Source organism: Felis catus, chromosome B4 (genome assembly GCF_018350175.1).
Source record: "Felis catus isolate Fca126 chromosome B4, F.catus_Fca126_mat1.0, whole genome shotgun sequence".
NCBI classification, from domain to species: domain Eukaryota; kingdom Metazoa; phylum Chordata; class Mammalia; order Carnivora; family Felidae; genus Felis; species Felis catus.
Window position 1 is genome coordinate 69,836,592 of NC_058374.1, and position 12,349 is coordinate 69,848,940.

The window sequence follows — 12,349 nt, forward strand, 5'->3', positions numbered from 1 at the left end:
TGTCCTCATTTTATTTTGGTCTTAGAGACTCGTTTCCAGTAGTACTGTTAGATGTATCCTACTTGACCTAAATAATATAAACAAATGTCTAAGGAGCTCTTTTATTTTACAGGATGAATCTGGCTACAGGTGGACAAGAGATGATCATTCTGCAAGCCGACAGCCTGAATACAGGTAAAAAGATAAACATAGTACCGTAACCACTCCAGTACTTGATTCACTGAGACGTCTGAGGTTGAAATCTAACCTCACTGCTTATAGATGAAATATTTTTAATTAGGATTCAGAATTTTGAAAGCAACAAACATTATATTTTTGTGATTAATATAATAGCACTAACAGCTAACATTCTGTATCCATTGGCATTTTGTAATTGATAACAAAAAATAGTGTTTGAACTATTGGTATATTCTTATCAAATTATTAAATTATCTCTAATGTGTGATGTGGATTATAAGGTATCTGTTTACTTAATTAGAAAGTTAAGGCTTTTTTTTTTTCCGTCTAAAATATTTGAGTCATTACAAAGTTTCCTTTATTCTTATTTATTTATTTTTAAATATTTATTTTTGAGAGAGAGAGAGCATGAGCAGGGGAGGGGAAGAGAGAGAGGCAGAGAGAATCCCAGGCAGGCTCTGTACTGTCAGCATAGAACCCAATGCAGGGCTTGATTCCATGAACTGTGAGATCATGACCTGAGCCAAATTCACAAGTCAGACACTTAATTGACTGAGCCACCCAGGTGCCCCCAGAATTTCTTTTACTATAAGGCATTTTCTTAGTTGCCTTATTTTGATAGTAAAGTTCTATTGGAAAGACACATTTTGGAAGGACCTCAGTTGTTGTTAGCCTTGGTTAATTATAGAGACATCTGATAGAATAGTTAGAAAAAAAAAGATGGACAGATTCAGTCAAGTTTTTTTGTTGTTGTTTTTAATAACTTCACAAAGGAAGTAGTAGAAGTTCTAAAAGGAGCTTTTTAAAGATTTCTTGTGAACTGTCAGAGAATAACCTATGGAGAATGGAAAGGCATCAACTGCTACAACTCTAGGTGCCAGAAGTAGACAACAGGATTCAGTGGATTAGAGCAAGGCAGTTTATTGCTCACGGCCCAGCATTCATCAGGGGCATTGGCATGGTAGTGCTGGTTCCCTGCCCTCAAGTCCCATAGAGTGATGTGGTGGGCAGAGATGGTGGTCGTGCATAAAATGGGATGCACTGCAGCTGAGGAACACAGTGTCAAGAGCTTGCTACTTTTTTGTAGTAAACAGGAAGCAAGCAAGCCAGCCTTCTTTCACTGAGAGTGAGTAGTCACGCGGTGGTTATGCTGTGGTCACCTTGACGTATTTCATTGTATGACCAGTTATAGAAACTGTTCAGTGTCAGCAGATGGTTAGGTCTTGCAATTTGGAGTACACGGTAGGGATGTGCAGGGATGGTCTGAACCCATGGCAGACTGCCTCTCTCAAAAGAAATAATAGAGAAAATAGATGCTGAAAAATACTTTTTTTTTAAAGTTTATTTTGAGAGAGCGAGCGAGAGAGAGAGAGAATATCAATCCCAAGCAGGCTCCATGCTCAGGTCAGTATGGAACCTGACTCAGGGCTTGATCCCATGAACCATGAGATCATGACCTGAGTGGAAAGCAAGAGTCAGATGACTTAACCGACTGAGCCACCCAGGTGTCTTGATACTTTAATAAAATTTAATTACAGTATTAAACTTAACACAGTAATTGTAAAGACTTTTAGCTACGAGTGGAAGAGAATATCCTTTATCTAATAAATGGGGATTTGTACTGAATGATAAAGTTAGAAGCATTTGCTTTAAAATGAGAATGAAGCAAACATGCCTGTTATCACTGCTTCTATTTATCATGGTAATGGAGGCCTCAGCCTCTACAGTTAGACAAGAAAAATATATAAAAATTATGAGGGTTAGAATGGAAGAAGACTTTTTACAGATGATAAATTATCTATGTAGAAAATCCAAGAGAGTCCATCACTATTAGAACTATTAGGAAATTAGCAAAGTTTAGTTTAATAGCTGTTAGCATAAGTTAGAAAATGTAATTTAAAAATATTTGCTGTGGCGTAAAAACTATAAGGAGTGATAGGAATAAATCTAACAAAATTGTGTGAGACCTGTGTAGTTGAAATGGCACGTCATTTCTGAAGGACACTGAAGACCTGAATAAAAGGAGCAACATAGGGGCAACGGGGTGGCTTAGTGGGTTAAGCAGCTGACTCTTGATTTCAACTCTGGTCATGATCTCTCAGTTCGTGGAATCGGACACCTCAAGCTCCATGCTGACACCAAGGATCCTACTTGGGATTCTCTGCCTGCCCCCGCACCCTCCCACGCCTCCCCTGCTCATGCTGTCTCAAAAAATAAACAAACATTAAAAAAAAAAGGGCACAACATGTGTGTGACATCCGTGGTTGGGAAGAGACTGTATCACAAACATACTATTTCTCAAATTCAGGTGTTCCTTTAGTTTGGTTCCATTTCAAATTCTAGATTTTTTTTCCCATGGAAGTTGGCAAGTTGTTTCTAAAATTACCATGGAGTAAAGGGCCAAATGGCAAAAATAGCCTTGAAAAAGATGTGAAGACTCAATATACTATCATAACTTCTCAACCTGTAGTATTGTAAACTGTGAAATAGAATAGGGAGTCTAGAAACAAACCTAGAGTATATCTAGGAATTTGGGATATAGCAACAGTGGCACTTCAAATCAAATGGGGAAGAAATGCAGTGCTGGGTCAAGCTGCCATCATTTGGGGGAGAAAAAGTGAAATTGAAAACCTGGTGTGTCAAAATATCTGGTGTAATGAAGTCCTAAATAATGAAAAGCAAAAGTATAAGAAAAACTCTTTTGATTAGATTAGCTCATGGCTTATATTCACTCTAAAGAAACAGTTCTCAGGTTGATTTTTAGTTACATTGTTTTCAGTTTTTAAAATAATGGTATGTTTCTATCTTTATTTTCCCTTCTTGTCTTTTTTAGCACTTTATTATTTTCCTGCATGTGTATATAATTTTACATAAATGAAATAGGATATCATATATGGGACTCCTCGTTTCCCACAGTCATGTTAACAGTTTGGTGTATGTTCTGTATTTTTCTCTATATTCACAAACATTTGGGGTATTTGTTGTTAATGAGATCATATTATACATAGTCTTCTCTAAGTTGTGTTTCTCATTCAGTGGCTTGTGGAAATCCCTCCAGGTTATTTGGTTTAACTTTTATTTGAATCTTTTTAATGGCTGAGTTCTATTCCATCTTGTGGACATACCAAATAATTAGTTGTTCATCTGTTGATGAATATTCACTTTGTTTCCAGTACAAAGTTTTGTCGTAATAAATCTGAGTATATAATGTCATTGTGAAATAGACTTTGCTTTCTCTGTGATAGACTGTCAACAGTGGAATTTCTGGGTCATAGGGCAGATATATTTTACATTTTCATAGACACTTATGTATCTATTTTTGAAAAAATCTAACATTTTAATTTGGTTACTTATTTTTCTTATTTATAAGTATAATATAAGTAGCATTTTGGAATTTCTTTTTTTGTTGTGATTCCTAATTGCTCTTTTTTTTCTTTTTTTAATTTAAATCCAAGTTAGTTAACATACAGTATAATAATGATTTCAAGAATAGAATTTAGTGATTCATCAGAATTTTGGAGTTTCTTTTAAGAATTGCTGTAACTGTGTCCCATAGAGTCTGATAGATAGCAATTTTTTTTTTTTTTTTTTTTTTTTTTTTTTTACTGATTCTGACACAGTATATTCTATTCATTCTGTGATCAGAGAGTGTTGCCTGTACTTATACTCTGTTGTTTGAAATTTTTTGGTATAGAGTTCATTGTATATGGTATATTCATTCATTTGATAAATATTTATTGGGAGACTGGTATAGGTCAGGTATTCTTTTAGCTCCGTGGATAAAAAGGTTCTCTTATTGGCCTACATTTTTTTTTTTTTCAACGTTTATTTATTTTTGGGACAGAGAGAGACAGAGCATGAACGGGGGAGGGGCAGAGAGAGAGGGAGACACAGAATCGGAAACAGGCTCCAGGCTCTGAGCCATCAGCCCAGAGCCTGACGCGGGGCTCGAACTCCCAGACCGTGAGATCGTGACCTGGCTGAAGTCGGACGCTTAACCGACTGCGCCACCCAGGCGCCCCTCTTATTGGCCTACATTTTAATATGAATTGTAGATAGTAAACAGATAAAAAACAAAACCTAATTCTTACGAAGAAAGATAAAACAGGTTAGTGTTGTATAGATGGCTTCTTCCACATTTTCTTTCACCTTCACTTGCTGTCTGGGTGTCTTCAGTAACATTTCAGGTATTACGTTATCACAGAAGCTACTGCTTTTACAGGCTAGCATCATTCTGTCTGTACATTGTTCCCTTAATTAGGTGGCCTCATTGAAGAGTTCCAAGCTTAAAGACTTTGTGAATAGGAAATAACTTTGTTCTAGGGGGAAAATAGCTGCATTGTAAACCATGCAGAGGGTGGTTGTAAGAGAATATGGTTCTGAGTATTTAGGAAAATATTTTAATTTAGTGTTTTGTTGGGTATACGTGATAATTCTTTGTATTGTGGAAAGAAAATATTAGGATATTTAGAACATTTTATTTGAAACCGTTTTTAAATTTATAGAAAAGTTGCAAGAATAATTTAAAAAACTGCTATAATCTTCCACCAGAGACCCCCAGTAATGTCTCCCACAATGCCCCAATAATGTGTTTTTTAGCAAAAAGATCTATTCTGAATTTACAGGTCATATTTTTGTAGACTTCTTTAATCTGGAACAGTTCCTCAGTCTTTTCCTTGATTTTTATGGCTCATTGTTATGGGCAAGATGAATATAGGGTGGACATTTTTTAGAATGTTTTCAAATTTAGGTTTGTCTAATGTTCACGATTAGATTTAAGTTCTGCATTTTTGTCAGGGCAGTCCCTGAAGTGATGCTGTATTCTTTTTATTGCATCCTGTTTGGTTGCGTAGGTTGTCATTTCATCCCCTTTTTGGTATTGTTGACTTTCATCACTTAAGATGGGGTCTGCACAATTTCTTCACTGTGAAGTTAGCCTCCTCCCCTGAAATTAGTGTTCTGTGGGAACAGAAATAGTTTGAAACTATATGAGTATACCATTCTTCATCCCATTTTCACCCACTAGTAGTAGCCTGAATTATTATTATTTTTAAGGTTATTTATTTATTTTGAGAGGGGGAAAGGGAGAGAGAGAGAGACAGAATGAATGCAGGAGGGGCAGAGAGAGAGAGGGAGACAGAGAATCTCAAGCAGGCTTGGAGCCATCAGTGCAGAGTCCCATGTGGGGCTCAAACTCATGAACTATGAGATCATGACCTGAGCCAAAACCAAGAGCCGGACGCTTAACTGACTAAGCCACCCAGGTGTCCTGGCTGAATTATTAATATAATGGTTTTTAATGGTGATTTTGTAATAGATTGTTCTTTCTATATTTATTATGCATGCTGTTACCTGGTATCAATTGTGAGAAAGAGCTTTCTCTCCATCACCTTTAAGAAAAAACAAATAAAACTTTGTTTATATCAGTATGGACTCATGGATTCCTTTTTTACTCAGTGTGTTACAGTCTGTTCCTATCATTATTTTGATGCCTAGAGTTGGTCAGTGAGAATCCCTTCAAGGTAGCTTCTGTGTTTTTTTCAAAAAATACTTTGTTGTAGTGGCATATGTATGATATAAAATATGCCTTTTTCACAGTTTTTAAGTATACAACTCACTGGCATTGATTACATTCACAATGTTGGATAACGAGCACCACTATTTTCAAAACTTTTTTTTATCATCCCAAACAAAAATTATACTTTAACTGTCAAACAATAATTCCTTGTGCCTCCTTAACCACAGACCATGTCAACCACATTCAACTTTTTGTCTTTAAGAATTTTTCTATCCTAGGTATTTCATGTAAGTGGAATCATACAGTATTTGTCCTTTTATGTCTGGCTTCTATCACTTAGCATGATTTTTTTAAAGTGATTTTTAAGTGTTTATTTATTTTGAGAGCAAGAGAGAGTGCCTGAGTGGGATAGGGGTGAGAGAGAGGGAGGGAGAGAATCCCAAGAAGGCTCTGTACTGTCAGCACAGAGTCTGACATGGGGCTCAAATCCACAAACCATGAGATCGTGACCTGAGCCGAAATCACGAGTTGAATGTCCAACCAACTGAGCCACCCAAGCACCCCTAGCATGATGTTTTCAAGGTTCATCCGTGGTGTAACATGTCAAAACATTGTTCCTTCTTATTGGTGAATAATATTCCATGTTATGTATCTACCATATTTTATTGATTCATCTTCTGTAGGATACTTGGGTTGTTTCTACCACTTGGCTCTTGTAAATAATGCTGCAGTGAACATCGACGCATAAGTATCTGTTTTGAGTCTCTGTCTTAGATTCTTTTGGGCTCGTACCTAGGAGTGGAATTGCTGGGTCATATGGTACTTGTCTGTTTAGCTTTTTGAGGAACCACCAAACTGATTTCTGTAGTGGCTGTAACATTTTACATTCCTACCAGTGTGTGAGGGTTCCAGTTTCTTCACATACTCACCGCCACTTTTTATATTCCTTTTAGTGTGTGTGTGTGTGTGTGTGTGTGTGTGTGTGTGTGTGTGTATGCAAGGGCATTCTGTTAAGTGTTTAAAAAATTTTTTTTAATATTTATTTATTTTTGAGAGAGAGACAGAGCGTGAGGGGGGGAGGAACAGAGAGCAAGGGAGACACAGAATCTGAAACAAGCTCCAGGCTCCAAGCTGTCTGCACAGAGCCCGATGCAGGGCTCGAACTCACAGACTGTGAGATCATGACCTGAGCCAAAGTCAGTCAACTGACTGAGCCACCCAGGCACCCCTCTGTTAAGTTTTTTTAAAAATTGAAACCTGGATTACAGTTCTTTCAGGTTCTAGTTATTTTTTAAATATGATAAAGCCATAGCAAGTTATCGCCTAAAATATTCACAGGCACTATCTATGTAATGAAATGATTGATTCATTTATTCATTGTGTATTTTTTAAACTATTACATGGTGTTGTGAGAATTCAAGTGAGTAAAAGCTAGTAGAAGGAGGTTATGTTCTTTGTGGTCAGAAAAGGGAAGGAAGAAATACTCTGAAATAACTAATGTAGAGGAGAGTGGGGTGGGTTGTACTTTCTGTGGTAAGTAATGACACTGAAGGAATTCAGAAGAATGATGCTAAGTAGGATGATGAGGACAGACTGAGGAGGAGAGATCATTTGTGTTGAATCCTGAAGGCGGGTTAGCATTTCTGTGGGAAGAGATGGATAGAGCTGAAGGCAGACTATTTAAGTGGCTGGCACATGATAAGCAGGTGCATGGTATGCAACTGATGAGGCCATTCTGGCTGAAGCACAGGTACTAGTGGACATCTGAGTTGCTGGAGTCTGGCAGACAGCGAGTGGGAATAAAATTGCATAGAGGTCAGGTCTAGAGAGAAATTTGGAGGAATCGGTGGCATAAAAGTGATCTTTGAATCTGTCTTTGGTTTCTTGTTCCTTGAAGAAAGTTTTATAGGCAGGGGGGATGATTCTATTTCAGGTGTGACATCAGCTGGCATTGAATACATAGAGAAAAGGTAAGAGGCAGCAGAGAGGAGTTGGAGGGTTGGTGTGGCACAGCTTTTGTATGTTTCTTCTTTAAAACCTGAGGTGAGGGGTGCCTGGGTGGCTCAGTTGGTTAAGCGTCTGGCTCCAACTCAGGTCATGATCTCATACTTCATGGGTTTGAGGCTTGCTTTGAAATCTGTGTCTCTTTCTCTCTCTGCCCCTCTCCTGCTTGTGTTCTGTCTCTCTCTGTCTCTCAAAAATAAATAAACATTGAAAAAAAAAACAACACCTGAGATGAAAGGAAGGGAGGTAGAGAGTTTGGGATTATGCTTGGGTGAATAATTGCGGTGGGGGTCTTCCCTAGAAGGTTTCCCTTGGAAACTCAGTGCTGAACTACAGCTCAATGAAATCTTGTTGAAACTTATATTCGTTAAGACCTTTAAAAAAAAAAAAGGAACATGATCTAGTTTTAGCTAAATCTAGTATGTGTGTATATGAAAATGAATGCTGCTTTTGAAATTCAGTGCATGCAATGTCTCTTTTCATTTAAATAAATATTTCCTGTATTTTCTTTTAAATGATTTTATGAAGATTTTCAGTGGAGCCCTGTACATATTAACAATTTCAACATTTCCTTTGCTCTTTTCCACCATTAATTTACTTATTTCATGAGATAGGTGTAAATTACATTATGCCATCTACCTGACTCTCAGGCAGTTTTTCATTTATGGCAAGTCATTTACTGTAGTTAGATAAATCATGTTAATATGGGTGTGTTTTATAACATAGGCTTTTCTGGAGGCTTTTTTTTTTTTTTTTTTTTGAGGTATAATCAGCATGTTGTTCACATCCTTTTAATTGTTTTTGTTTCCAGAGGCTTTACATGAATTTTTTTTTTTTTTTGAGGTATAATTGACATATTATCCTTATCATTTTGTTGTTATTGTTGCCATCTTGGTAAGTGTGAAGTGGTATCTTATGGTTTTGATTTGCATTTCCCTATTGGTTCATGATGAGCACCATTTTCTGTGCTTATTGGTCATTTGTATATTTTCTTGGAAGAATTATCTACTCATTTTTGGGTCCATTTTACAATTAGGTTGTCTTTTTGTTTTTGAGGTTTAGAAGAGTTCTTTACATATTCTGCTACTGAAATCTTTATCAGATATATGGTTTGCAGTATTCTATTCTTTTGGTAATATTCTTCAATGTTCAACGTTTTAATTTTAATGAAGATAAGCCAAGAATGCAAGGCCCTGACCACCTTTTACCCATGAATTTGTAGTGAGCAGTCTTGAAAGATAAGGTAATGCCTTCCTCTGTGTCAAAGAGCAGGCTTGCTTTTTGCCTGGTGTAAAAATAGTAGCTTCCCCAAGTTCACTGTTCCCTAGTTCTAAACCAAACCCACCCTGTGTGTAGTATTGATCTTGGCTTATATAACATCACTCCTGTGGGACTTGGTACCACGGGGAGCTGGTGCAAACAAGCCAGTGCTGTGTTGCTTGCTGTGCTGAGAAAAAAGTTGTTTGTCCCAGGAGTCTTGTGTCTTCTACCAATATCCATAAAATACTAACAGTCTAACTTACTAGCTTGTAAGTAGGGTAAAATCTGATCCCAGACTTGAAACCAGTGTCCTCAATATTTTTGCTCACATTTTTGTATGTAGTTAGTCTTCTGGTCCCTTGGGTCTTCCTTCTTGCTCTCTCCACCACTTTACTTTTGCAGGTTGCCATCACTGGCTGCTGCTGGGCCACGTTGCTTGCACCATCTTCCATAGGTCTATCGCTGGTTGTGGAACTTGCGGTTTATAATGAATCTTTTTCACTTTCTGTTTTATGTGTTTCATGTTGTAGGACATTATGTACTTTATAAATCCAACGTATATATATTAGGGTTTCATGTCAAATAAGTGTGGGATCATTGGAAGCAATGGGATTAAATAATAGCTAATAAAGGAAAAGGGAATGTATTGTTTTCTATCATCCTCCCACACCCCCACCCTCACTCTGGAAGTTACCACTTTCTTATTTAATAGAGCCACTTACCTGATAATTTGTCCACATTTTAAGTGTGTTATCACCTATTCATCATGGTTCTATATAGACAGTGTTTTTATTATCTCTTTGTTCAAAACGCACTTGTAGACAAAATTCAGAATAGATTAGAATCCATTTCATTTTATATTCGAGGAACATGCCCTACTTTACCAAGGGTTATTAATTTAGACTGAATGAGGTAGGTTTTAACAGTAATTTTCCCCCTGTAGTTATGAGGTCTTAGAATAAACTTGAGGATGGAACTGATGTAAAGTATTAAATAGTATTTGGAAATATGGAACAAGAGGGGCAGCTGGGTGGCTCAGTTTATTGAGTCCGATTCTTGATTTCTGCTTAGGTCATGACCCCGTGGTCATGGAATTGAGCCTTGTGTCGGGCTTCACGCTGAGCGTGGAACCTGCTTAGGATTCTCTTCCTCTGCCCCTTGCCCCTGCTTGTGCATTCTCTCTCTCTCTCTCTCTAAAATAACAACAACAACAACAACAACAAAAAACCCAACTACAACAAGAGTGTCACCAAGTGTCCAGCATATTTTATTTTTAAATGCTGAAGGTTTTTTTTTCTGTATTCACATATGAAAAAAATTTTTAATGTTTATTTTTTGAGAGAGAGAGAGAATGCAAGCTGGGGAGGGGCAGAGAGAGAGGGAAACACAGAATCCGAAGCAGGCTCCAGTCTCTGAGCTGTCAGTACAGAGCCTGATGTGGGGTTTGAACTCATGAACCATGAGGTCATGACCTGAGCTGAAGTCTGATGCTTAACCGACTCAGCTACCCAGGCGCCCCCACATAGGAACATTTTGATTAAATAGTTCAATATTTTTATACCTATTAATTTTTTTAAAACACATTTAATTTGTAATTTTATTATAGTGATTCTGTCTTCTTAGGTAATACACAATTTGAACAGAGAAAAATACTATCAAACATTTTGATTTATTAGTTTAGTGGTATAAATGCTTACATGTTTACTTTGTATAGGCCACTGCTTATATCACTAGCTTCCAGTCTAGTGAGATAGATGCACAAGAAGATAGCCCAGTATGATATATTCTGAAGTTGCATAAAATGCTGTCAGAAGACAAATAAAGAAGCATTTACCTTGTTCTGGGGTTTTAGTAAAGATTTCCTGTAGGAGCAGATAATATGAACAAAACTTGAAGGAAAATTAAGAGTTAACCAGAAGAAGAGTAATGGGAAACATGTTCCTGCAGAAGGAGAGGCATAAGCAAGCTGTATAAAGCAGGATGTGTAGAGGTATTAATGGATGCTTATATGTGACCTAGGAAATTGTGAATTTAAAATTTTTTTTTCAACGTTTATTTATTTTTGGGACAGAGAGAGACAGAGCATGAACAGGGGAGGGGCAGAGAGAAAGGGAGACACAGAATCGGAAACAGGCTCCAGGCTCTGAGCCATCAGCCCAGAGCCCCACGCGGGGCTCGAACTCACCGACCGTGAGATCGTGACCTGGCTGATGTCAGACGCTTAACCGACTGCGCCACCCAGGCGCCCCTGAATTTTAAATTATAGCTAAAAAGTCTGAATAAGCAGTTTTAAAAATAGAGCTTTATTCTATTCACAGTGGGGAGCTCTTGGAAAATTTTAACTTGGTATACAGGCTAAGGTAACCCAATTGGAATGTTTTGTTTTTTACTCTAGAGGATGACTTTTTAAAGGTGGCACTGGAGATGGAACAAGGAATGAATACGTGAAGTAGAGAGGGGGTTGGAGAAAAAGGGTTAAATTTGATAAATGCTTAGGAAGTGAAAAATCAGCAAGATGTGGTTGTTGGATGTGGGAATAAAGACAAGGGAAATATCTGGGTTTTTGTTTATTGTGTGTAAAATAATACCATTACCTGAGATTGGCATATAGAAGGAATGGTTTCAAGGGAGGAGCTACATTCAAAATTGAGATTGTCCAAGGAGAGGATGTAGTTAGACAAGAGCAGTGAACTGAGGTCAGAACCCTCGGCTTTTATGTAAGTGATGGAAAATAAAAATTTTTAAACCACATTTGAGGTCATCAATGTCTGATGCAACTGAGTACTCTAGTAACATAAAGATTAAAATATCTCTTAGTTTTATCTGTGTCAGGATGAATGAGATGTGAGGGGATAGATTGAAACTGGGTGGATAAGTTTTCAAAAAATACTTAGATGGAAAGTAGGGAATGACATATGTTCAAAATGCAGGGGACTTACAGGTATCTGTGAGGTGAAGGTGGAAAAGGACACTGGCTAAAGGAAGATCACCTAAAACTTTTTTAAAAGGTGATCAGTGACTTGAGCATATTTATAGGCTGAAGGGAAAAGAGAAAGGTTGAAGGTACAAGGCAGAAAAGGGAAAACTGGCGAAGCAAGATGTATGAGGGCCAGGATGAACTGCATTTATTGAAGGACTTACTTTCAGCAGGGGGCAAAATCATATCCTGGGAAAGAAAGGATGAAATTAGGGATGAGGCAGATGAAGGCAAATTGGGGAAGAAGGGATTTGGACTGGCAGCTGAGGTGGTTCATATGTGAAGACCCCAGTATTTTTTAGGAAAGTTAGGTAACTAAGAGGGGAAGTTTTGGTGCTAGATTAGAGGACTTTGGGAGAATTATCAGGGTATAGAATAGTTGCTGATGTGAATGGAAGATTGAGCTCAGTAAT

General features: G+C 37.5%; 1 protein-coding gene across 8 annotated transcripts in view; it reads left to right on the top strand.

The window, feature by feature from the left end:
• PPHLN1 (periphilin 1) overlaps positions 1–12,349 on the top strand; it is a 142,417-nt gene that overhangs the window by 27,666 nt on the left and 102,402 nt on the right. For all 8 annotated transcript variants that reach the window (XM_006933619.4, XM_006933622.4, XM_011283878.3 and 5 more), the window contains one exon: positions 113–174. In XM_006933619.4, coding sequence (XP_006933681.1) covers positions 113–174 — 62 coding nt within the window. The remainder of the gene's footprint in view (positions 1–112; positions 175–12,349) is intronic.